Raw genomic sequence first — 27,785 nt, 5'->3', positions numbered from 1 at the left:
TGCATCATATTGATTTATTTACATATTTAAAATTCAGTGTCTTGCAGGTATATCAGCCCAGCTGCTTTAGATGTGGAGTCCATGTCTGTTTCTGAAAAGCCTTTGCTACAGCTTCAGCTACAGTCCTTAAGGGATGTTGTTTCCAGGGGGCTTCTCTGTAGCGTGCAGGGGGCGCCAGCAATCCAAGGGATAACACATGTTCTGCTGACCTAGCGGAAAGTGATTTGGAACCGAAGAACTCAAACCGCTGACACTTCCTTCTGATGAACCGGAACTAGCGGCTGAGAGAAGGAAAAACAAAGTAGATATAATTGATGGGAAAGAGAGGGAAGTGGGAAATAAGGAGAAACAACAGCAATAAATCCAACAGAAACAATGTATATAGGTTGCTCTCAGCTGGAATTAGTTGTGTAAAAGGGATTCCTTTAGCCTGTGAGTATTAAAACTTCTCTCATCACTGTATTGCTACCCGCATGATGTTGCATAGTTCCTTCTTTGTATAAACTTTGTATAAATTGGACATACCAATAATAAATATGTGCTATGAAACTGTATCCCATAGCACCAAATCAGATCTCGGCTTTCATTTTTCTGACCAGAAAGCCAGCAAAAGCTAAATGCTCATTGGCTGCTGTGATTTACCAGCTTTGGCTGTGTGTGTGGGCCTAACCTGTTAGAAGAGTTGAAGAATCTGGTAATGTGCAAATCATGCATACTCACTTAAGAAGACACCAGCCTCCCTCTCCTGTGGAGACTCGGTTTTGTAAGACCTCCACGACGGTTCGGAGCTAGGGCAACAATGATGGGGGCTCAGTGAGCCTCGGCCAGAGGAGGTGGAGGAACAGCCACCAAGAGATACAGCACTGCTGGCACTGCTCCTGGAGCCGACTGACATGGAACGCAGCGGGATAGGAGATCTTGGAAAGGGCAAAGTGACTGCAGGAGATGAACGGAGATTGTCGTCTGGGGATAGAGAATGAAAAAGCATAAATATTCTAGAGCCTGGAAATTTAAAAAGCACACTGTATAACAAAAGCAACTGGGTGCAAAAATGATGTCACTCTTACACAAGTGATGTAAATACATACAGTACATAGTAGTTGGATTAAGGACACTAAAATGTCCTACAATTAAGAACACAGACACAATGAGGGGTCATTTATCAGCACTGGGCAAATTTGCACGTGGGGCATCATGCATGCAGCCAATCAGCAATTAGTTTACAATTAGAAGAGCGGAATCAAGCATTTGAGACTTTGCATGAATATCTCCTCCCCCTGTACAAACCTGGAACAGTTCTGCTGCTGATGGCTGAATCACTTGGCTGGATGTCCGTGAAAGGTTTGCACCCGATGCCTGAGAACACACGTTCCTGTCTGCGCAGCTCTTAGGAAAGATAAAGATAATGGAGTCAGATGTTTCCTTGGTCATCAATAAGGGGTGGGTAACACTTTGGTATAATAGGAATGATAACGGCTAACTTCTTAACTACTTTAAATAAAGGCAAACCTTAGAATGTCTGTGTTCCTCTTTGGCCTCATACTTTTATATGGTCATGAAACTTGTCGGTAACTTATAATATTCTTATATTTTACAAGAGGGGGTACTTTATTCACTATATAAATGTTGCTTAGAGATGTCTTCGGTTATAATCAGAGCTTAGCGATGTCATTTCTGTCACATGACTCACTTTTGTCTTATAATAAATAAAGTACCCCCTGTTGCAAAATATGAGGATATTAGAAGTCCCCTTGGAGTTCCATGACCTGTACAAAAACACTTGGCCTTTGGCCCCCTGTTCTTATATGGTCATGAAACTCCTCTGTAACTTATCCTATAGAAGAGCATGTACTTTATTCACTATATAAAAACTAAAAGGTTGCACTAAATATGATTTTTAATGATTTCCAGTTATGGCTCTGTGCTCTGCTTCCTATCACAGCTGAGCCACCCACTGGTCAGTAAGGAAGGTGGGATGAACCACAACCAGGGAGGCTAAAATCAGCAATCATTCAAATAGTGCAAAATCTCCCAGGATGAGGGGCATGGCATATATATATGTACTGTATATTTCTAATTTTCAAATGTTATGTGCCCAAAAAATTACAATAATGTGCTTTACAGTTTTTATTTGTTTATTAAATGATGCATGGAGTAAATCATAGTAACTTCAATGCATTTTGTCTTATTTTAAGTAACACTTTTGGATGCGGTGTATTATTATGTGTGATTTACCTCGATTCTTTATGGCTTGGTCCCAAAGGATCTTCTGCAAATCTCCTGTCCAGGCCTCCTTGACTTCTGCTGAGGGTGCCTGCAGTGTATATGTGTCCTCCAATTTTCTCCTTCGGAACCAGATCTCAAAGCAAAGTCCACTGCCCCCCAAGGTATGAGTTAGGCCAATCTCTGAAGTCTGGAAGAAGTTTGGAGATTAAGGTTTGCGTTCTTGTTCATCATATTTCATGCTGCACAACCTCATGTGTGTGTCATTGTCTTTACCATTATTACCAATGCATTCACATTACCTTGAATGACTGTTTGTAAACATAGACCTCACTACCCGATGAAGTCTTCTTGGCTTTGCTGAAAAGAATGAGATCTTCGAACAGGAAGACTCTCCTCCAACATTTCTTTTTCTTGTAGGAGATCATGAATTCCCCCTGAAGCAGGAGCCGGCCCTGCTCCTTCAAGTTCACCTGTAGAAAAGCAAAAATCAAGCCTACTGACACAAATGCTGAGTGCTCTCCTTCTCAATGATTCATGTTACTTTATATTCAGAAAAATCTATTTAAAACATAGTCTTTACTTTGTCTGAGAAGAGGAGAGCCATGTGCATATTTTTACAGCTTTCGAGTACCATTTTACCATTACTACTGAACATTCTTTGAGAAAGATTTCATTACTGGTGACCTGTTTAAAGCCATATGAAGAACAACTAAGGGTGGCCATGCACGGCACTTTAAAGCTGCCGATATCGGTCCTTTAGACTGATTCGGCAGTTTATCTGCCCCTGTGTGGGGGCGTCCGTCGGGTCTCCCCGATTGATATCTGGCCAAAAATCAGGCTGCACCCATTTCCTTCGTATAATCCAATAGTTTGGCCCTAGGGCCGAATGTTTGGGTTAACCTGATATTGCCCTGCCATTGGTGGGCATATTGGGGAAAGATCCGCTTGTTTGACGATGTCACCAAACAAGCGGATCTTTTCCCAATATGCCCACCAATGGCAGGGCAATATCAGGTTAATCCAAATTGTGTATGGCCACCTTAAATATGCTTTTTAAAGGAAAACTATACCCCCAAAATGAACACAACTCTGTCTGTTAATTGGCTCATGTGACCTAACATGTATGGTTTGTTGGTATGTTTGTGAGTACAGTGAATCCTACGATCCCAGGGGGTGGCCCTTATTTTTTAAAATGGCAATTTTCTATTTATGATTACCCAATGGCACATACTACTAGATAAGTATATTATTATGAAAATGGTTTATTTACATGAAGCAGGATTTTACATATGAGCTGTTTTATGCAATATCTTTTTATAGAGACCTACATTGTTTGGGGGGTATAGTTTTCCTTTAAGCTACCAAACTCTGATTGTAATTCATATTGGATTTCTGATTCTCACCACCAGATATATGCGAGAACGTTGCCGAACAGCCCATGGCGCCACAAATAGTTTTTGTATGGGGCAGGCAGATCGAGAGAGGGGGTTTGGGCCAGCGGGGGTCCATGTGGGCTGGGGTCCCATCAATCCAGTCCGACCCTGGGCCAATTTATTGCAGGTACAGCTCTTTTGTCATCAAACTGAATAGCCTATGGGCCAAATCTGTAGATCCCTCCAGTCTAAACATTCATATGTGTGGCAGAATCACATGCAACTTCTGTTTCATAGGCCTAGTTATACAAATAAGCCTAAATTGCTATACAGGTATGGGTTCCGTTATCCGGAAACCCATATTCCAGAAAGCTCCGAATTACAGGAAGGCTGTCTTCCATAGACTCCATTTTAATCTTATAAACCAGAATTTTAGAAATGATTTAATTTAAGCAAAACTATCTTATTGGGTTTATTTAATGTTTTCATGATTTTCTAATAGACTTAAGGCATGAAGAATTATGGAAAGACCCCTTATCTGGAAAACCCCAGGTCCTGAGCAGGGCTGGATTTACATAACGGGCACCCCCAGGGCCCACTGTCATTCTCCACCCCAATCCCCTACCTTTTCATTGAGACCGGAGCAATGGGGATTGGCAAATTTAAAACCTATCGTATCGCCTGCGCATCCCCAGTGTTTCTGAGCCAATCCTGGCGCCCTATGCCCTGGCCTTGATGGCCTCTCCACAAATCCGGGTCTGCTCCTGAGTATTTTTTTTTTTTTTTAATTGTAAGACACAGGCTGGGAAAGTAGTAAATGGGGTATACATTGTTCCTAGGTTTTTAAATTATACATGGTGAGGGGTTGAGTATAATTCGACTCAGCTGGCTCATGCTGGTGGAAGTCTGGTGCCTCAGTCTTTATACTTTATACTATATTGGAGGGAGAAGGAGTTTGTGAAGAGCTGCTGCAAAACGAGTTGGGAGCTCTAAGGTACCGTGCCTTACCATACCTTGTTTGGGTTGGAAGAGACCCTTATGAGGGTTCTGTCTTCTGTTAAACTTATATCCCTGCATAAGTGACTGTGTTCATTACATTACATTACACATTAGTACGGGTTATCTTAATATTCTGGTCATCTACCACAGGGATATAAAATAAACAGACTGTTGCATATTGCCATTTATTAATTTGTCTTGCCTCTTAGAATCCAATGACCTTGTGATGGTTATTATTTTATAAATGGAAACAAATTAGCCCTTACATGGCTCTCCGGAGTGTGAAGGATTTTCTAATGGTGACAAGTGATATTAAAATCAGTGGCAGGTGACAGATCTATTTCCAGCGTTATTTTGTGACTTGCTGGGTGGTGCACAGAGAGACGAGGCAGGCTCATCATGGCCGTTTCTTCTGATAGTTTTTGCAGCAATACGGATATATTTGATCTGTTGCTCAGTGCAGCAAATGGCTTGTGGATAATGCTGGGAAGTGTAGTTCTACAAAAGCTGCATAGCTGTAGATTTCTATGTGGTTTTTAAGCTGTCATTTGAAACCTGTGATTTCCACCTTTAGTAAACAGTGATTTTTCCCCTGGTGTTTTGCAGCTAATCCGCCACTTTGTCTTTGTCCCTCTGTGATGTCTCCGCTGTGCCCCTGTCCATTTCTATGTGCCTGTGATTAATCTGCCACCTTCTCCTATTTGGTTCCATGCAGTTACCCTGCTCCTCGATCCATCTCGCTCTCCCTAATGTCCCCTCTGTGCACCGGCAATTCACTTTGCCTTTAATAGCCATAAATGCTTTGATGCTTTCCATATTACATCTTCCTCGCTACATTTCACCGGGAATTTAAAACCTCCTTGTCACCTACCTTGTCTCATCTTTCAGTAGCAAGTGAGGTGCAGAGCATTTTTAACCCTCAGCTTAAGAAGAAAGAGGTTAACATTTACTTCTATTCAATTTTTTTAAAGTGACAATTTTGACTGCACGTTCCTTTTCCTCGTAAGCGGGTTGTCTACCTTAACAAGAAACTAAAATAGAAACAAATGCCAGTTCAATCACTTTTGCTGTATTGGTCCAGTTTGTAAAGAAAAGACAGGACAACCCACAACACCCCTATTATGTAGAGATGTAATAAAAAAAAATCTTTCATTTGCACATGAAACCCATAACAACCAATCAGATCTTTGTTTTCAAATAGCTGACCAGTAAATGCTACATGCTGATTGGTTGCTATGGGTTAGTAGGCTAGTAGCTAGTATTACATGACCACCTAAACCATATACACTCAAGGCCTAAAGGTGGCCATACAAGGTCCTGTAAAATTTGCCGACTCTGTCCCTCAAGACCGAGTCAAAAGTTTTATTGGCCTGTGTATGCGGCCACCAACAGGCTTGCCCAACTTAAAATTCCAATGGGCAAGAGGTGCATAGGAACCTTGATGTGGTCCTTTTGTAAGGAACCTCCATAGCCCCAGTCAAATGTTGGCCCCAAATAGGATCTGGCAGTTTATGACCAGCTTAAGGGCATCTTAAGGACATTGCCACCTAGGTTTCAAAAACAATAATCTGGTCATCAAATTACTTACATCACAGTCCTGAATAGCGTCCATTGCAAGGAGGTCATTGCCGTGCCGTAACTGGAAACGGACAACTTCACGAGCGGCCTGCAGCTCAACTTGTCGAGTGCTCTGCCCCTTCAGCTCCCATTCTAGGTCCTGCAGGAGTAGGCTATATTTGCTAATGCGCTGGATAGGTTTTAATAGGTAGGAAGAGAGGTCCATCTTGTCATTCAGTTCCTGCTGCTTTCTCTGAAAAAAGCAAACATAGTCTTGTAATATAACCTAGGCCTTATACATGAGCTATGTCTTCAGTGAAGTATACTTATGTAACATAGATTAAGGGGCATATTTAGCAAGGGTTGAAATTCAAACTGAAAAGACTTCGAAATTCGAATTCAAACAGACCAACCGAAATTAAGTCAAAGTTTCTTTTTGGCCGAATAGGTCCATATTTGGTAGAATTCAAATCGTACGAATCAAAGGAATAGCGCATTCGATTGTATTCGATTCAAAGTTTTTCCCAAAACTTTTTTCAAAAGTCCACCAATTGACTACAAATAGGTTCTACAGGTACAGTACATGATACATTTCGATATTCGAATTTTCTATTTTTTTTCAAATTCAAATCGAATTTGGACTATTCCCTATTTTTTCCATTCAAAAATTCACCTCGTCCGTTTATAAATCTGCACCTAACACAATAAATTAGGTTGAAAAATTATACACGTGCATGGAGTTGAAATTTTTTGTTTTAAAGAGAAAAAGTTGAAAAATCCCTCCTGAGGAGTTTCAAAATATGGACAGATGGGTTGAATGGCTATAAAACACATACAAAAATTGCTCTTCCCTACCTTAAAGAATGCTGCTCCATGTTCCTGTAAAAGTCTGTCTGACTGGGGCTTGTTCTTGCTGTAAAATGCATAAAGCCCAAACTGATCCTTCTGTAACAGTTTAAAAAATAATTTTTTTAGAATATTTTCATTTTACACACAAACACGAGACCTGTGAAGAAAAAACACGAATGGATAATATGAGTTTTTGTCTGACCTGCATTCAATATGATCTGATCATTCACCATTCTGAACTGAACAACTAGATTATCTCAAAATGGGCCTGTGGGTGACCAACTTATCAAATTTTTAGCAGTCTAAAAACGTTTGTTTTTTGTGTTTTTATCCTTCTCTGGTGGTGTCAGCGGCTGACTGTCTTTAAATTGACTTAAAGTGGACAATGGGCCTATCCACATGCACCTTATATGAGGCTGTAGATTCATAAACACAAAGTAGTCTGGGAAACTCAAAAACATGACCTATCGTTAGATAATGAATATATATGCATATATTAAAGTTTGAAATGCACTAAGGACTTGCAAAGATACACCAATATATAAAGAAAGGGCCAGAAAAAATAGGACTATATGGCAAATAATTACATAGTAAAATAACTAAATAACTGCCACATATATGTATGCACTTACATGTTTAAGGAAGCAGCCTCCAACAAGGCTTGGCTCTCGTCGGCAGCTAGTCAGTTCCTGTAGAAAAACATGGCTATGGAACTCGTAGAGTTTCTCCAGGTTACCAAAGATGGCAGCATGCTGACCACGCAGTGTTGTTGGGGCATCTGGACGGTCCATTTCACTCAGGTAGTGAGATAGGACATATCCCAGGGAACAAACATAATCTCTTTCAGTAGTAAGGAGCTCCTCCATAATCTTGTGCATCTTACTGCAGAGCAAACAAACAATAGTTGAAGCAAAATATTAAAGGGCAAGCAGTGGATGAAGAAAAATGAAAAACACACAAATAGAAAGATATAAAACACAGTGAGAGACAAAGGGTGAAATCAGTAGAGAAACAGAAGGCATGTGAGCTAGGTAATTACAGAAGTCAGATAACGTGGTACAGGTATGGGACCTATCTACAGGCAACAGTTGCACACATATACACTGTGAATTTGAATTGTTTTTCTTACGCAAAGTTGGCTTTCATAGACCAGTCACTTTCCCGTGATGAATCACTTATGTTTCCTCTTGTCCAAGGAATACGTGGAGTTAGTGGTTCCATTGCTAGCAAGGGAGATATGATAGAAGAGCTTTCGGTGGAATACTGAGAGCCTGAGTCCCCTGTGGAGAAGCTAGCATGTCTGGAGAGAGGGCAGCGCCTTCCTGGTTGCACAACTGCTCTACCACTATCTCTTCTTGAAATGGTGCTTGAGTCATCACTGAGAGATCTGCCAAGTGCCAGCCATCCTAAATGGTCTGCTTTGGAGGCACATGGTGGCTGTACTGGGGTTGTCCGAGACAGAGTTTGGGTTGGAGAATGAAGAATCTCCAAAGCTTCATTGTTGGAATTTTGAACCATGAGCTCTGTGTGCTCTGGGTCTGCATCACTGTTACTCCTAGATTCCTCGCTGGTAGAACATCCCTTTGAAGTGACTGATTCTCTTGCTGGTCTCCTATTCCGATTGCTCCTGGATGCCTTCAAGAACAGCCCTACAGAACCAGTATGCAGACCAAAGCTACAGCAATTGATCACAGTAGTTTCAGCTGTTCTCATGCTGCCCCTGGGTCTAAATTCTTCTTCCCTTTGATTTTTTGGCAACACTTCGTTGGAAAAACCTGTTTGAGTATCTTCGCTATGTTTTTTGGAATTTGAGCTCCCAGAAGTATCTTTGTGCCAGCCTGCTATGTCTGTCCTCTGCTCTTCTTTACATTTCTCTAAAGTCTCCTCTAGGAGTTGCCTGGACTCCTGGCATCTCAGCCATGTCTCATTCCAAACAGTTAGTCCTCTGCTGCTGCTGAGTGAGTACGACTCCTCTTTCATTTCCTGGAATTTGTCAGCTGACAGTTCATTGTTCAGCCGCTGCAGGTAACTTTCCAGGCACTGTTGAGTCTCTGGAAGGCATAGCTTCTGCTCTGACTTCTTTAGCTGTCCAAGGTAACGGCTGCAACTCGCAGTCAGCTGAGATATCTGGTGGAAGACCAGCCATATATATATATTAGTAAACATTCTTGGTCCCAATATAGAGTGCACAGTAATATGGAAGGAAATGTAGCCTATTGTAAGCAGCTACACAATCACCCTCACCATTTATATATTTTTTAATTAATTTGGTTTTCCTCATCTCAGCCCCTTGAAACTTGAAACTTGCCTTAGTCTGCAGTGCCCCTCCAGTTACCAGGGGCAGCAAAAAGCCACACCTGGTCATTTTAACTTATTTTCTGACCATAATATTTACCTTATCACAAAACCTGTAGAGATTCAAAAGTTTCTCCAGCTCCTCCTTCTGCCTTTCTACACACATATAAAAGCTGGTGAGTCTTGTCTGGAAGCTGCTTCTTGCCACCTTAAAGGATTCCATCTCTGGGAAGAGAGACCTGTTGAATTTATTGGCATCGTCCAGAAGTACAAGCCCATGGTTATAATGCACCTACAAAGAGATTGAGCATTATTATGGTATTGGGTATTAGAGCAACATGAAGATTCACCAAAAGCAAAAGGAAGTTAGCAGTGTTGGGTCAGGTAGATTTGAAAAGGACTGGTGCAATGTCGTGAAATACATGGTCACTTTATAAAAACTTCATAAAATAATTTGACTTATGAGGGACAAGAAGGACTACCTTAAGATGTATCATGCTTATAATATAAAGAATATAGAGTGATATACTGTATTTAGTATAATCTCTGATTTCCTGAGATGCATAAATGCTGCTAACCGTTGCTTGGAGGAAGAAGTCCTTGAACTTCTTGTGATATCGCTCAAGGATGTCCAAGGACCATTCCATCGTGTCCATCTCATGCAACTGATTCTCTCCATCTCCATCCATCCAGGAGCTCAACTGAGGGGACACAGAAAGAATATAGGAAATATGAATTAAAACATCCCACTGGCTTTTTCTGCTCTATAGCTACAAGCTCATAACCTTTTCCAAATATGCTTTCTAGAATACATTGCAAACATTTTGCCATTGAGAGGATTCTCTATGCTGCATTTGGAATGCACCCTATAATCTTTTATCCTTAAATTGTATGCCTTAAATTCTTTTAAATACAAAATCCTCCAAATCCCTTCTTGTCTTTTCATTTATCTTAGTGCTTCTAGCTTTTATCCTTTTTATTGAACCACTTCAATCCCCGTGAATCTGTGTAGTTTGTGGTTTCCTGTTTTTTTCTGCTCAACTCACCTGGTTAAACTGACTCTCTAGCTCTCGAATTTTCAGCAGTGACTCCAGGAGTTCCAGCCTTCGGTTGGACTTGGTCACTAGAGCGTGCACCTGCTCCTCCAACTGATTGTATAAATGTACAGCAGCCTCCACCGCACTCCTGCCAACCATAAACAATATTAGAGAAGCTGGGGGGAGGTAATTTCTGGGTAATTTATTAGTCCACGCCTACTTTTGACTCCCCACTCAAGGTCATGGCCATAAAGTTACTGCAGAATCATAGGGTGGGTGAACCAAAAATGGGGATATTCTTGAGCAAGTATCTGCAGTGTCATACTGGCCCACCAGAAAACCAGGAAAATATCCAGTGGGCCCGGGTGTCAATGGGCCCTCCTGCTTCTAAACATTTTGCCTATTTCATGGATATTACCAATTTCTGTATGGGAATAACTAGGCTAAATAGATAGAATGATATAGGATATAAAGAAAAAATGACTTGGAGAATAAAGTAAGGAGAGGAAGAGGAAATATAGTTTGTAGAGTGGGCCCATGAAGGTTTTCTGGAAGGCCCCTGGTATCCCAGTCTGACACTGGTAATAGGACACAGGAGCAAGGTCCTTAGATGGGGCCTATTTTTGTGAAATGGGGGCTGATGGGAACCCTTCCATAAAAAAAGTATGGAGATATAGTCCATCATATAGTTATATATTGTCTGGTGTTCTTCAAGCAGTTAGATAAAGGCATCCCAAATGGGCGAATAGTTGATAACAGGAGCTGCAGACCCAACCAGTTTACCCAACCATCTTAATTACCTTGCAATGCTGGAAAGGCTCCCCTGAGAATAATGATGGCTCCATTTACTTTGATCATTAACTGCCTGATTTTTCTCAGGCTTATAAAGAATGGGCAGCCCATATGGGCTGGTAACCATAGAAACACAGAACTCAATAGGGTAAGAAGCAGGACTCTCTCAAGATGGATCAGTAGTAATAGCTTGAACTGCATCAGACAGTAACCATAGAAACATAGGACCTAGAAGGGCAAGAATCTGTGGTACAGGCTTAGGGCGTTCTTAGTATAAACTGAGATGGTGCATTAATAGCTCAATCTGTTTTAAGCAATTTGGGAATTTAAATTTGCAGGTGGTTATCCAAATAAAATATGAAGACTAACCTTTCCAAGAAAAGAACTTAGAGAACTAGCCACTACTGCAATGCACCCTTTGCAAAAGAGCCTTAATGCAACTGTACATTATGATACCGTGGAGGTACCCCATTAACATCGAGGAGATATAGCAATGGCCTGCAGTTACGTCTTTGGATTTTATTAAAGCCGATTAAGGTTTCTCATATGGCGCCTAGTTAGACAAGACATTACATATTCAAAGCGACTACACTTTCTATGCTGGAATTTTACATAATAAATAGGCCCCTTAGTGTTCTGTAAGAATGCATCAGTGTGATCCTGTATTTAATGGAATGATGTGTGGATTATAAAAGGCAGCAATGTCAGTATCCTTACTGGCTCAGTTCTACACACTGCTGGCCAACTGCCGAGGGAAAAGCAGAATGTGTTGCCTGATTCTGCTCCTACAGGCTTGTGTGCTAAGGGTTGCTTGTTGACAAGAGCCAGGGTCCTCTGGAAACATGTAATGAGCAGTATTTAACACAGATCATTTTGCAACGTGAGCCAACTCTGCTTGTTACTATTAAATACTTGGCTGACCTTGACTAGACTTGGGTTGCAGTGGCACCTACTGGTAAGGACTATGAACAGCCCTTCTGTAACACAAAAGCTAAGCTTGCCTCTTTGGTTTAAGTTTTATGAATAGACATTTGTTTTTTGGAGTATGGGAATTCATCATTTTTTTCCTTTGGGATATATCTTTATGAACATGAAACTTGAAACAAAGAGGTACACTTTTTAGCATTTGTGTTACAATTTGTCAAAATGGGCAGTGCTGTTCATAGTCCTTGGTGTTGATCCCTAGAGCCTACCTGACATCCTGAGAGCAGCAGAAGCGCATGGCCTCCTTGCGGAGTCTAGCCAAGGTTGTCCCTCCTTCTCGCTGCAGGGACACCAAGCAGGAATCACTTAGCACCACCTTCATGAGATCTCTGTGCTGGGCCATTTTCTCTTCCACTTCCTGCATGGAATTGCCAAGAATTACTGGTCACAGCCAAGCATGGAGTCTGTGCTCCCTCAATGGTCACCCACCATAAACCCAGTGAAAGAACTAACTTCTGCCCTTACCCGAGAGTCTTGTGGGGCACTGCCCTCTCCCAGCTCCTGGATGGAGTTTTGCAGCAAGTCGGAGGCCTTCCTCAGGTCTGACAGGAATGCATCCAGCTTCTAGCCAAGCAAAGAACATGTGTCAGTGGTACAGGGGAAATAAAATGCTTGGAACAAGGATGAATGGTGACAAATTGGGGAAAATAATGGCACTCTGGGTGTTTTATAAACCAAATAAAATACCTTCAAATGAAAATCTGATGTCTCTATATGTAAATGTATTACATAAATATTTAAGTAAAGGTCCGCAGACCGCTTCCTTTTTTGTAGAACAAGAGGGAAAAAGAGCAAAAATAGAACAATGTAGGTTAACTTCTGTGATACTCAACTCGTTTATCATTTCTTTGAATTTTCAAGGCTCATCAACAGTTGCTGGAGAAGCCACCTCCACTTTGTATCACAGACGAAAAAGAGACTGGAGAGCCTTTCAATGCAGTCTTTATCTTTTTATTGAAGCACTATGGGGCAAATTCACTAAGATTCGTAGTTGCGCCAGGCGTAACTTTGCCGCACTTCGCCAGGCGTAGTTTCGCCAGCGCTCTGCAAATTCACTAAAATCCGAAGTTGCGCTCAGGGGTAGTGTAAGGTTGCGAAGTTGCGCTAGTGTTGATTCGCTAAGCGAAGCAAAGTTACGCTAGCGATGGTTAATTTGCATACGGCGCCAAATTCAAATTTCAATGGAGGAATACGTACAATCACTACAAATGCCTGGGAAACCTTCAAAACATCAAATAAAAATTTTATTTTGCCCTACACATGTGCCCACTGTATAGTTAAGTTGCCATGAGTTAGGAAATGTAGGGGGGAAGGAGGGGAGCCCCAAAAAAATTTTCGATCTTTTTCAGCCTATCACCCATAATATAGAAAAAATGCCAGCGTTTTTTGGGACTTATAAAAAATGTGAACTTTTTTTGAAGCAATCCCTATCTACTCTATTGCGCTTCGCCTGGTCTGAGGTGGCGAAGGAAGTCTAGCGTAAAAGGTAGCGTTCAGTACAATGCGTGCGTTAGTGAATTTGCGTAGTTACGTCCGTTGCGAAAATTCACCAGGCGTAAGGGTGCGAAGTAACACTAGCGAATTTACGCCAGCGTTCGTTAGTGAATTTGCGAAGTAACGAAAATGACCAACGCTAGCGAATTGACACTAGCGTTAGGCGCTTCGGCGCTTAGTGAATTTGTCCCCATGTGTTTCAGACTACATGGGTCCTTCCTCGGGTGCATGGAAGGACCCGTGTGGTCCGAAACACATAGTGCTTTAATAATAAGATATAGACTGCATTGAAAGGCTCTCCAGTTCATTTTTAGTCTACAAAAATAGAACAATTTTGCTATCTTTCTAAAGACAGTTAGTTTCAGTTAGTTCTGTTGAAAATGTATTAGAATTAGATGATAGAAAACTGTTGTTTCAGAAATTGTGCAGCTTGAATTTTCATTATAGTTACCCTTTAATTCTACAAAACTTGAGTCTATTAAATGCCCAAACCAGTTTTATGTGATGTTAAGTAGGGGCACAAGTATTTAAATGCAGTGATCAGTGCATGATACTCCCTGTGCCGTTAATGCAGAGACACCAACCCAGAAGTTTTACATTTCAGGTTCTCTCTACCCAAAGCTGCCTGTTTCTGAGCATTTCCAAGTGCATTTCAGTTCTCTTAAGACATCGGGGTTAAAATTCAGTTGCAAATTATATATGTATATAAAATTTACATGAAAAGCCAACGTGACGTTTTGGTCCACACAGGGACCTTTTTCCTTGAGATTTTTCGAGCATTTCACACTATCAAGATTATTTAACGTGCACCCAAGTTTTGAAAGCGGCGTGCTGCTCGATAAATATATCTGGGCACCAGTGAAAAAAGTGCTTAAGAAAATCAATGTTTAAGTAAATTCATTAATATACATGTAGGAGGGTCATGGTTTTGTCATCCCCTTATTTAAATTCCCTCAAGGTTTACTTCCAGCTATGAAAAGTAACATCAAGGGGCACATTTACTTAGCTCGAGTGAAGGAATAGAAGAAAAAATACTTTTTTTTGGCTACTTCAACCATCGAATTGGCTACTTCGACTACGACTTCGAAACGAACGATTCTAACTAAAAATCGTTTGACTATTCGACCATTCGATAGTCGAAGTACTGTCTCTTTAAAAAAAAACTTTGACCAACTACTTCGCCACCTAAAACCTACCAAACATCAATGTTAGGCTTTCTAACAATTTCTGATTTCATATTTTCTTTAATCGAATGATTTTTCCTTAGATCGCAGGAAATGCGGTAAATCCTTCGACTTCGATATTCGAAGTCGAAGGATTTTACTTTGACGTTCGAATATCGAGGGTTAATTAAACCTCGATATTTGACCATTAGTAAATGTGCCCCAAAAAGTAAAAAATTAGGCTACATTTTGAGTGTTCTACAGGGAAAGGCAGTATTAGTATGACTTGCAAGTTCATGCCATTTCCTTATAAACACTATTTTATGTTGGGCAGAGGTATTAAGTGAATGTGCTTGATAGATAATAGAGGCTAATAGGCAAAACTAAAATCATAGAATGGCATATAAGCCCCTGTTGCAAAAGCACTCCTTTTTTTTAATCCGTGCATGCATGTTTGAAAAGACCCCTCACACCCCATCCTTATGCATACATGTGCTAATTACATGCAGGTTTATTCAGGTCAAGGTAGATCAGCATGCAGCTGGAGACACACAACGTTCCGTCTCATTCATTCTGTTGTGCTGCAAACAGGCACCTGGTAAAACTGGACCCACTCGCTGTGACAGTATGGGAAGGTACCTCCTAGGTCCCAGGTCAGTTGCCCAATCTCCACGTACCGGCTCAGAGCCTTCAGCGAAGTCAAGACCTCCACCTGCAATGTGTGCCGAAAACAGAGATTATTCAATCATTCCATTTGAGGTGCAGGTAAGAATATATTTTCAATTGCTTCATATTCTTAATGTTTACCCCTGTGTTTGTCACACGCAGAACACTTTTTATATCCCCTTGGGAAATGTAGCTACCATTTTTTTTGAGGGTTGTTTATTATAATTGTAGTGCCGTAGATGGATCTCTGTGGCCATCACATTGCTGTCTCTGATTGGAGTATTCAAAGGTTTAATTATGGACAGAGGTCTAAACTGCACAAGCGCACATTAGGTACACATTGCTAGGATCATGAAATACTAGGGGGGTTATTTACTAAACTCTGAATGCAAAAATCCCGAAAATACGTATTTTTTTTTTTTATAAAATCGGACTTTTAAAAAAATCACAAATTTTTTGGAATTTATTAAACCCCCGAGGATGGAGAATGCCGAATGTGAAAAGCCAACATCTCAGACCTGTCGAGGTTGCATATAAGTCAATGGGAGAAATCCCAAAGATTTTTTTGATGTGCGCTGGGTTTCATGCAATACCCCAACGTTTTTGGGCAAAAATCAGAGTTTTCGGGTCCAAAAAAAATCCAAAAAAAAATCATGAAATATCAGATGAAAAATTTGAAAATCTGATTTTTTTTTTTTCCCGCAAAGCAAATTTTCGGGAAAATGTAATAACAAATAAGCGTAAAAAACCCATGCGGATTTGATCGGAGTTTGTAGCAGAAAATATTGAGATAAATTTGGACTTTGATAAATAACCCCCTAGGTGTTTTGATTGTCTGGACAAGCAGATGTGATCAAAACCTCATGGGTAAATAGGTTGGGTATGTAATTTTCTCTCTTATCCTGCACGTTATCATATCTGCATCTGACATAACAGACAAAGCTCCTTGATTTTTCAAATGCAAATGTTTGTATTAGTGATGTGCTGCTTGGCAAAAATCAAGCATCTGGCTTGTAAATGAGCCTTTATTTCAATTTTTTTTTAAATTACACAATTCGATACATTTACAGTACGGGGCAGATTTATCAAGGGTCAAATTTAGAGTTCAACTCCCAGGAACTCGAAATTTGAATTAAAAACGACGATTGAAATTTATCACAAAAAAAAAAATCTAATCTTTTGAATGGGATCAAATCAAAATTTGTTTCAAGTTTTTTGCTCCGTCAGGAAGCCAGTAAAACTCCAAATTGATCCCAGTACAAGGTTTTGTTTTTTTAAAAAAATTCAAATCGAAATTGTAACTATTCCCTAGTCGAATTTCTAAAATAAACTCAAAAATTTGAATTTGAAAATTTTCAAAATTTGAAATTCGAATTTTCACTTCGACCCTTGATAAATCTGCCCCTAAATGTTAAACAGACCAAGCTATAAAATTGTTGATCTTTGATAACAAAGCCAACATAGTTACATGAATAATATACGTCTGCTGTACAACCATATTATATTTGACGATGTAGCTAGCCATGGAAACCTATGCCGCTTAGGGTGGCCGTATACAGGTTGGGACATCTGGTTATTGGAAGGGTTGACTAGATGCATACGGTAGAAATGGACATAAACAGGGATAACTATTGTTCCATTCAGATTTGACAGGAAGTAAAAAGATCAAATGTGATCCAGCAGGATATCAGGATGGTTTTTCAAGTGAGCCCTGAGCTGATATACATCCCCAGAAAACTGGGCAGTATGGTCAAAATTGGCCAAGATGTCCTGCTAAATCTGAGCATGTATGACTAGCTTCAACTTAACAACTAGTGCATTGTTCAGAAGACCACATCTTTCTCCATGTTTAATTATTTCTATTGCTATCTAAACTGTTTGGTTAACCAAACAACCTTTGTACTTTTGTGTTATGAACCTGTAAGTTCCCCTTTTTATTTGCTGGGAAGGAACAGTTTAAATCCGTTTCTAAAGCATATGTGTTTACATTATATAAGAATAATCTTTATTTAGAGACAATGCATGGTCATAAAAAAAAAAGGATGTCTGTATTATTTACATAAAAGGGATCTGCCAAATTCGTATTCTTACGGCTGTCTTTTGAGGTGGTTGAATCTGGGGGATTATGTCTCGTATGGGACTCTGTGGCTAGTGGACAATTTGGGAGTTTTTTTAAAAGCTCTAATGTAATAAAATGTATGTTAAAACCCCTTTACCCACTTTCTATCCCATTAACCTAAATGTAGATATGTAGAAGAGCATGTGCCCAGAATGTACAGATGAATATAAATATATTATAAATACCATATATAAAGACCGTTTTTTTTAAAGAGGATATACTTTCCCTTTAAATTGTTCTGTTTGTTAGCTTAAAACAAGTTACTTTACCCTTCTACCCTACTGCACTTTGCAAAGGGCCCATTGTAACCTCATTACTGGCCAAACGGATTAAGAAACATGTTTCAGAGACCCTTGTAGTCTTAAGGTCACGGCTCACCTGTAGCCCCGGAATTCTTTCCAGCTGGGAAGCCGTCTCCTTTTCCACTAGGATTAAAATGCTTTGAATGGATCCAGGGAAAGAAGCCTAGAACAGAAAGACGTACGAGAGTCAGATGTTGTAAAGTTTTTGTTGAAATTTCACAAAAGTGGCCAAGATAGAAATAGCAATCAAGGCCACCCTGTAACATGCATTTTTCATATGAGAAGACTGCTGCAGTTCCTAAATTAAATGATGTTGGGAGTCTGCAGCCCCACTAATTGTATAGCTGTCACTCACTATCAGGCATCACCTCTCATTAAGAGATTATATTGCTCTAATTGGCTCATTAGGCAGCAGTTTTATTTATAAGATTATAATCCCTGAATGCAGGGAACATTTATGTTAGTAGTAGACACCAGGGTCAGACTGGGCCGGCGGCAGGGCCGGATTTCCATAGCTGGTGCCCCTAGGCCCACTGCTGTCTGTCGCCCCTTTTCCCCTCCCCTTTATTCGTCATCGGGACCGGACCCGTGAACCCAGTCTCACTGGAAAACTAATGGAAGTAGGTGTTGGTTTTCATTGAAAGCCTTCCTACAAGTGGTATTAGATATCACTCTTTAATAGAAGCTTTTTCTAAGAGTAGATGAGTTTTCATTCAGCACATATTTGTTAAAAATTATCAGAGTTGCCTAACATGAGCAGCCTTTTCACTCTTTAGAGCTATGGTATAAAGGGCATTTAGTACACTGTGGGTTAATTCCTATAAACAACAGTATGGAGTGACATGAATCTTTTTGACCCAGCACCGCAACTATCCAACATGGGGCTAGGGTTGCCATCCGGCCGGTATTTTACTGGCCTAGCCGGTAAAATACGTGCCGAGGCCGGTATTACAAATTTGCCGGTAATTTGTAATACCCTTAAGAAAAAGCCATTTGCCCGCCCCCAATTTGCGCAGTATTTTTTTTACCAGGTTTCTGTCCATTGCACGCCACCTTTTGAGTTAATGTGCGTGACCCCGTCCCTTTTGCATCACAGCCCGTACCTTTTTGTTCCTGCCCCACCACTGGCCGGTAAATTGTTTTAGAAAAGGTGCTAACCCTACATGGGGCCCGGCTGCAGCATATTTCAGGTTCATAATCGTGGGTCTAGGGCATTGGTCCCCCAAGTGGCTTGTGAGCAACACGTTGCTCTCCAACCCCTTAGATGTTGCTCCCAGTGGCCTCAAAACAGGAGCTTATTTTTGAATTCCAGGCTTGAAGGCAAGATTTGGTTGCATAAAAAACAGGTGTACTGCTAAACAGAGCCTCCTGTAGGCTGCAAATCCACATAGAGGCTATCCATAACCAATTACAGCACATATTGGTACCCCCAGGAACTTTTTGTATGCCTATGTTGCTCTCCAACGTTTTATCAACAATAGACGGTGACACATATGTACAGGCTTTAGCTATAGTTATTAGTTATTAGAAGACTTCTTTTAGTAGAAGAATGATTTTCAGTTCAAGGTAGATGTGTTAATCATTAGAAAAGCTTCCTCTGGCTAGCAGATAACATGGCTAATTAGAAGACGTTTGTCTTATAAGAATCTCATTAAAAAGCATTTTCAAGCAGTAACAGTCACGTGGCTGTGGAGGTACATCTACTGGTAGTATATTGTCAATTATTTCCATCAGTAATAAGCAGTTCTGCAGCCCAGTGAATGTGTCTCAGATTTGTAAAGTCATTAGAAAGCAGGCACATGGCTGAGCTGTTTCACTTTGTAAAGTAACCTTCCATTCATGAGAGGACACCCCATTTCACACATTTCTCATTATACCATATATTTAATTCTTGCAAGGTTATCTAAGCCCTTTATTAAGAGGAAGCCAGTTGTGCAATTAGAATGCTGCTAATTAGGGATTTCCCATTTTGAGGGAATTTCATCAGAGATGATTTTGTAACTGTAGCACAGAACGGCTCTTGGCTCAGAGCTCACTACTGACTGGCTGAATCACGCCTTTCCTTCATTGCACTTCAGTGTGAGATGAAAACATGTCTGGAACAGGGGAGTAGCTCAGAACAGCTGTCACTACATTGCTGAAGCCTGTCTCAACAAGCCTGGAAGTCCTATGGCAGCCTCACCTGTACTGAGTGTAGAGCAGCTTGAAGGCACGGCGATGGGGCTTGTTTCCTGGCATCCACTAGAATCAGCATTCCGAGGTCTTTCACTTCTTTCCTGAACAATGATACCATGAAGTTGTAAGGAGAAATCACATCTGTATGTTATGGTATAACTCACCCCCAGGGTTGACTCTTTTTCTGGAAAAAAATACCAGCCTTCCTAAACGATATGCTTTCTTCTTTATTAATAACATTAAGGCTGGTGGCAACTCTGAGCACACACACACATGCAAAACAGGTAAATATAGCATAAATGACTATCCCTATTCTGAATCATAAACTTTGCAATATAAAAAAATTCAACCTTCAACCATAGCTTTGCATCCCTTATGTTGCAGCCATAGGCCTGAGCTTCTTTAACCTACTGTACATGATATAAACAGCCGGTTACAGATTTATACATTTTACCTCTCTTGTAATGCAATTCTTGCTGAGTAAAACAAGGGTAACCCAATGTCAAAGAGATTCCTAATATCATGGTTATTGCTCAGTGAAGCCAAAAAATTATTCCGAAGCCTTTCAGTATGGCCAAAGGAGGGCACTGTTTTATTGGAACCTAAGGATGAGATTTTAAATGTACTTGTACATCCTTGATGACTAGGTTACCTGATGACCTCTAGGACAGATATATTCTTGTCTATAGCTCAAGTACAGCTTTTGGCTCTCAGGGGATATTGGGATTTGTAGCATTAGCAACCGTTGACTGGTCTGTAGTCTCTTTGGCGCATTAAATGTATGACTGCTTGGAGCAGTTGTGGTACCTGCTGGAGTGCCCATTATTCTGGTGTTTTCTTACCTGGCAACAGAGCAGAGGTAGAGCAGGAGACGAGCCACTTCCCTAGTCGAGCACCAAGTGGCATCCCAAGATGTACTGTCCGTGGTCACCTGGATGATGGCCCTGCCCAGCTTGTCACGGCTCCCTGGGACCACAGAATTAGTAAATAAATACTACATCTTACATAAACTATTCAGTGTAGAAATTGGTTTAAAACAATGTAAGTTATAAGACTAGTGTAACTCCCACATTTATAGCCTGTATGACTGTAAGGTACATCAGTATTCTTGCAGTGATTATTAGCGTATTGATAATAGTAAATGTTTTATACAAAAACAATCTGAGTGTTGACATTTTAACGTTTTTACCAATGATACTCACCTGGAAGACATGCGATTCCTGAGTATAAAAGTTTAGCACTCAGATCCTGGCACTGGATGGGAGGGTCTTGGATATTCTCCAAGGGAACAGTGCCTTTTACAGGAGATCCTACTATGGACACCCACAGTCCAGCTTTGGAAGGCACCTTCTGAACCGTGGAAGTCACCTCAAGGCCAGAGTTGCCATTAGCCACTGTTGCTGCTGAAAGGAGACAAAAATTGTTTGTTTTGTTAGGGTCCAACACTTAAAAAAAGATGTGGCTCATATCTAGGTAGGCTTTACCATGACTCAATCATTACTGCCTGTAACATATTCAAATAATATTATTTGGGTGGAATTTGTGGGTTTGGTCCTTACTGATTTAGTGATATCCAATCCAATGATGAATAAGTGATTGGGGCCTGTAACATATAGCAGTTTTTTATATTTTAAGCTGGCCATACAGAGCTAAGGCTAGTGGTGGGTATCAGAAGCAGCCATCTAGGGCACAATTGGGTAGGGGCAGACAAAGGATCGGCCGGTGTAGGGCTCGGGTACAGTTCACTAGTGAGCACTCAGTTTGTCTAGTGGTAAGGAAGAGTGAAAGGGGGTTATGTAAGTATGGGCATCAGGGCAGGTGGGTTTTTGGAGTGAGCGAGTGTGCATTCAGCAGGGAGGGAGTTTGGGGGGGGTGAAAGATAGTGACGAGGATAGGGGTGACCCAGCACTGTATACAGCCCAACATGAACTCTCGTATAGGTCAAAAACAACAGACACCCAGACCAAATGTTTTTGGGATGAATCAGATCTCCATCATGAAAAGTAGAAAATACATTGAGCGATGAATGCAGTAATTTCCTTACTGATCACTGTGAGGTGTTTAAAGGGGAACTCCACAAAAATATAACTTGAGCGTTTTGAAAAGTAAACATAATTTCAAGCAACTTTGCAATATACATCAATCAAAAAATATGCAGACTTTTCATGATTTTTAATGGTTTGGCACAGTTCCCTAAGCCTAGCCCCCTGCTCTCCTGTTGACCTGACTACTTTGCTGAGCTGGCTGACTACTTTTACTTTGTATCAACAGCCAGCTGTCCTCAGCCTGCATCAATTCCACAATTCCCTGCACATGTTATTTCACTAAGGAAAGGAACATCGCAGTGCAATGCATTGTGGGTTATATAGTTCCTGCATGCTGTCTGTAAGCTGTGGAGTAGTTGTTACAATTTGTAACATCAGTGTTTAGTCCCTCCTTCCCCGCGAGGTTTTCAAATGATGCAGAAAGAGAAGAACTGTTAAAACAGCTGGATTTCAGCATAGAAAATTTTATTTATTCATACTTTTTGAAGAAACGGGTATCTGTGATTGGTATATTAGGGGTTTCTGTGTTATGTGGTCCTCTTTATCAAATTTTGGTTTGGAAGCCGGAGTTCCCCTTTAAAATCTCAGCAACTGCCTATCTCCAAATACAACTGTAGCCTGATATTTGCTAGTGTGTTCTTCTTTAGTGTGGGGGAGAGAAGCTAAATCTGCTTGGTTATGTGTGTGCCTATGGGTGCGTTTGCTTGCAAGTGACTGTGTATTACAATTCAGTAAGTGGGAGGAGTTACCTGTGGCTAATGCACCAAGGGGACCCACCAAATCTCAGGCTATCTGCTCTGTATTTATTCTGTAAGGTGATGGTAGGTTTCATTGTTTGTATATCACTTCCCATTTAGTCTATTACGTTTGGGTCAGACTATTTCTTTTGGCCAGTCCCACTTCTAACCCCAATACACCTCTAAATATGAAGCACAGAGTAACCATTATATATATATATATATATATATAAATAAGCATCATGTACTCTTTTTATTCGTTTTAGTTGTGATATGGAATCTTCTGACTCAACTTTAAACAAGCATGGAACCTTCTCCCAAAATAATATCAGTTATGTAAATAGTCCCCCTAGCAACAATGTTATATAAAAAGATCTGCCTATCCATGCACACACATGCAGTTTTCAATGTGAAAAAAACCATGCTTCCACAATTCCTGCACCAGCCAACTTTTAGACCCGATCCAGACCTGATTAAAGCCAAATAGCACTCTAATCTGCATAGTGTTTATTGCTCTAGAGAGCACATGATAGCACAATTCTGCCAAGAAGCAACCAGCCCACACACAACTTGATGTATGGCACCATAAGATGCCCTCAAACCCATGTTGTACAGCTGGGGTCATACACTGGGTCATGATCTCTCTCTTTATATAGTAACAGCCCTCATTCCAAAGGAGAAGAACAAAAAAATAGAACAGTAGAAATGCACAAAAATAATTCAGTGACTGGTTGGTATAGGGAATGTACCTTTTGTTTTTGTTGTTTCCTTCTTCGTTTGCATTAAATTAAATAGAATATAAAGAATTAAGATAGTCTCTGTGTACTTCATTGCATTTATAAATACAAGTGGGCTTTGCATAATTGCTTGTCTCAGCAAAGGCATTGCACAAAGAGACCACTACTATATATTTAAAGGAAAGCAGAAAGCATCAATAAGGAAATCTGTCCATTAGGCCATTGGTTCAACTGCTCAATTTGCCTACATATATAGGGGGCCAGATTTGCAAAAAAACAGACCTCTCATAAGTCATCCAAATGAATAGATCAAGCAGCAGAACCATTATGCCCATTTGGCAAAAGTTGTCTTTGAATAAAAAGGCATAGGAATGCTGTACAGTATCATTCCAACTGGTCAGAATAACGGTTGTACTGAGGGGGTGCTAATATCTGGTTTATCAAGAAAAATGTATTATGTTAGGACCACACTTAATTTATTTGGCATCACCCACACTCCTGTAGCCTTGCATCATTTGGCAGAAGTCCAGAAAGACGCTGGCACAGAGTATATTCTATTCATTCTTAGTACTATAAAGTATACAATGGTATGGGAATGCAGTGCAGGCATTGTTTGAACCAAGGTTAAGAAAGCATGGATTTTCTCTGCTTGGCACTTCTCGCACAGGGCCTGAATTTCAATTCCAGTCATTACCATTATCATTACTCTGTCCAGCATCAGCCATCAAGTACCTTGCAGCATCTGGTACTGGTCTATTCCATTCCTGATCCAAAACATTAGCCTTTTAGCAGATTACATTCACCATGCAAGCTATTATCATGCTAATGTAAATACCATTCACATCCTTTAACCAAGCCCCCCACAAGCATGCAAGAATCTTGAATTTTTTGCCGTAGAATAAACATTGCTGTATTTTTCTGTTACATGAAATTTCCAGCTTATAGATAATAATACAGATATACATTTTACAAACATAAAACTGACTACCACATAAGTGCTCCACCATTATATTAAGACTTATCCAGGCTATAGTGATGCAAATGTATGTAAAATGATGGAGACCCTTCATTCTTCATTTGCTTAACATATTCATTTGAACCTATTTCTGTGGGGGTTTTTTTAAGCATTTTTATGTTTTTAGCACTTTTTGGCCTACCTTTTCCACCGAATCTACTCCTGCTAAGGCGAGGGGAACAGACAGCAGACACTCTCCTCCAGGTGCCGCCATATTGGTTGGCATTGGCATCCATAGCAATTCCATCTCCGGTTGACGAGGAACCCCTTTGACCTCTTAGAAATGAAAATTTGTGTACAAGAGATGGAGAGGGCTCTGAACCAGGTGTGGCATTGGGTTTGGGATTTCTCGAAGTGCTCTGACCAGACATGTCTCCAATTCTATTGGCTTCTGCTTTTCCTGGCAACAACCTGTGTGAGGGCACGTGGGCCTGATTTTTGCGGCGTGAGCAGAGAGGACTTTCCAGTGCAGCAAATGTCGTGGATAGCTCTCCTCTGCCCACTGAATCTTCTAAAATATTCGCCATGTGAACAGAGCTAAAACTAACTGGATTTTTTAAAGCAGCAAGGTATGACTGTCGAAAGTGGCACTTTGTCTCCTGAGCATCCAAGCCTTTGTTAAACCTTCTTCTTAAACAAGGGGTGCAAGCTCCTTCCTTGTTTGTCAGAACTCGCCCACAAATCCACTTTTTATTATTATTTGTAGAAATACTTAAAACAGAATCTCCATTAACGACAGGGGGATCCCCCATCTCAGGTGAGCAGCATGAGGAGGTGTGCTCTGCCGAAGCAGCAATGTCTAAAAGGTCCACATAGTCTCCTTCTATCTCCTGGTGAGACACATCCTTTACACTTGGTATCATCAGACCACTGATCTGCTCTATGGCCTGTGCATGGTCCAGGTTGTCTTTAAATCTAACAGAATGCAGGTTCTTATTCTGCATGGACTTTTCTATCACACCTACTGTCCTGCGGCAGTTGACATCTCCATAAGGCACTGGAGTGGATGGTAGAGAAGCAGGCATACACACTTGCTGTGGAAGCTTCTGTTGTAGATATCTGCTGAATAGCCTTGGAACAGGTAACACTTTCAAGATCTTCTATTGTGTCACCAGTATGTACCTGTTCCTTTACCCCCACAGTGCAGTGCACCTTGTGTCCCTATAAGACCCAATCAATCAGCAGCCAGAGACAGTGTTCCAGATGAGGTTTTGCTCAACACTTATCTCTTGCAATAAGAGGTGACATCTGGAGAGGGCAGGCTACTGTCATTTGGATATTTAGTTAGAAGCTCACAAGTAAACAATCCATTAGGGAGAATCTCGTTATCACTCTCTTAAAAAGTCGCACGACTGTGTTCACATTGGGATGTACAGAACCTGCAGGGAAGAACAACAAAGAGAAAAGGGAATCCATGAGACAGTCTGACATGTTTACGGAAAAGAGAAGAGATTTGTGTGCAAGGATAGCCAATAAATATCACCCCGTGCTATCTCTTACATTTTAATGCACATGCTCTTTCTTTATCATGCCACGAGGCTAAGAAATGCTGGTTTGGGAGGCGTTTGTCAGCAACAGTTCTCCTGAATGTAGATAGATCGGAGAAATAATGCTATAAACATACAGCCCAAAGTATCCCTTTTATTTATATATTTATTTATTACCACCAATGCTCACAGGTGCCTTAAATCTGCGCTGCACTGCCGGAATAAATAAGCATTTACGCTACGGAAGAATCATTTTGTAGGGCTGTAAAGGTCCATAAGTGATGGTGCAAAGAGAGCCATATTTCTTACTAAAGAGTGGAAGCAGCCATACTGATTTCTCTGTTGAAGTAAATTGCTTTATTATACAAAGACTCCCATGACACAGTGCCTTCATGGCCAAACAATAGAAAGCTATTTTATATAATTATTATTTTCAAATATACAATTCCCTTATAATGACATCTGTTCACAGTAGGGTAAGCCTGTTTAGATGGTAATCCAGTCTATCTGTCACAGTAGACCATGCTTTCCCAGTGTATTCTGGGAAATGCATTCTGGAGTGCAGAAACATAAAAAAACGAAATGGAAAAGAAGCAAATCCCCAGGATTTAGAGAAACTTCCAAGGAATGCCAATCATTGTGCCCTACCTCCTGCTGTTGGGCTTCTAGGAAAAGAAATTCAGGTTCCTTGGGCTCTTTCTGACATCGGATGAGGTTCTTTACTTATGGCCGTTGGTCGTGTTGAAGTTTTGGGTCTGCTGAACTGTGTCTATCGGCAATAAGAATAGAACAGAAGACCCCCAAGCACCTTCAGTCACTACTAGCCTCCCCTAGCAGTACTCCTCCCTCCCTGCATTGCCCTTCCATTGATGTGATTGGAGGGCAGGTTTCCGAATTTAGCCTTACTAAAGACAGAGGAATGTAGAGACAGAGCCTGGTGTCAGAGTCTGTCAGACTTTAATAGAAACCCCCTTCCCCCCACTGCTTGCTTCCACTGATCGGAAACTAACAGTTGTATCAACAGTCACCTGCTGAGACCCCTCTAACCCATTCAAGTACCCCTCCCACCCCAAAGCCCCTGCTACTGTAGTATAGTAGCTGTGCCAGGGAAAGAGAGCCGATAGCCAGCCTATCAGAATCCAGTGTTCTAGTTTTTTCTGTGCATAAAAAAAGTGTAGAAAGAGATAAAATGATTTGTCCTCTGCTACTTTCTACCTGAGGGCTTTGGACAAAATGTCCTGTCTGCCTTAGCCCTAACAGTATGTAGTTTGTATACTCTGTTTGTATCTTTTTTTGGTTTCCTTATGGTGCACCATAGTCCAAAATCATACTGGTAAGATATCTGGCGAAACTGCCTTTGGCAAAGAAAGTAGACTGCAAGCTCCTCAGGATGATCCATTCATAATAACCAATATCATTTCACATCCTGTAAAAAAAGATCCTTATAAATGTTGCTTAGGGATGTCCCAAGACTGAGTATAACTTGTGTACTATAGAAAATAGTGCACCCCTTTGTAAGAAAACCAAATTTGTGATTGTTCTTTACATTTTGGCTCCACAAATTCTCATTTAAAAGTCATCTGCAAAATGCAGGGAAGTCGACCTGTGACTTGCAAACTGTCGGAGAATGACTTTTCCAAAGGAAAAAACAGGGGATAATGTTTATATTTTTAACTTTTCAGATACAATTTGCAGTACCTAACATGCATAGCTTAGTAGATAAAAGGGAGAGA

General features: G+C 40.7%; 1 protein-coding gene across 1 annotated transcript; it reads right to left on the bottom strand.

The window, feature by feature from the left end:
• On the bottom strand, positions 1-27,027 carry LOC108704601. The gene is made up of 21 exons (XM_018241222.2): positions 26,701-27,027; positions 24,708-25,944; positions 21,234-21,434; positions 20,874-20,997; positions 20,039-20,132; positions 17,933-18,019; positions 15,365-15,481; positions 12,578-12,676; positions 12,322-12,470; positions 10,346-10,484; positions 9,878-10,000; positions 9,400-9,591; positions 8,134-9,131; positions 7,637-7,886; positions 7,011-7,100; positions 6,187-6,408; positions 2,526-2,696; positions 2,236-2,413; positions 1,288-1,386; positions 721-963; positions 1-281 (listed from the first exon to the last, which is right to left on the bottom strand). Exons 2-21 carry the CDS (start codon positions 25,588-25,590, stop codon positions 127-129), a joined length of 4,614 nt encoding a protein of 1,537 aa, XP_018096711.1. The 5' UTR covers positions 25,591-25,944; positions 26,701-27,027; the 3' UTR covers positions 1-126.
• Positions 27,028-27,785: the final 758 nt, after the last annotated feature.

Source organism: Xenopus laevis, chromosome 9_10L, assembly GCF_017654675.1.
Source record: "Xenopus laevis strain J_2021 chromosome 9_10L, Xenopus_laevis_v10.1, whole genome shotgun sequence".
Taxonomy (NCBI): domain Eukaryota; kingdom Metazoa; phylum Chordata; class Amphibia; order Anura; family Pipidae; genus Xenopus; species Xenopus laevis.
Note: the sequence above shows the minus strand (reverse complement) of the source record. Positions and strands in the feature narration are given on the sequence as shown.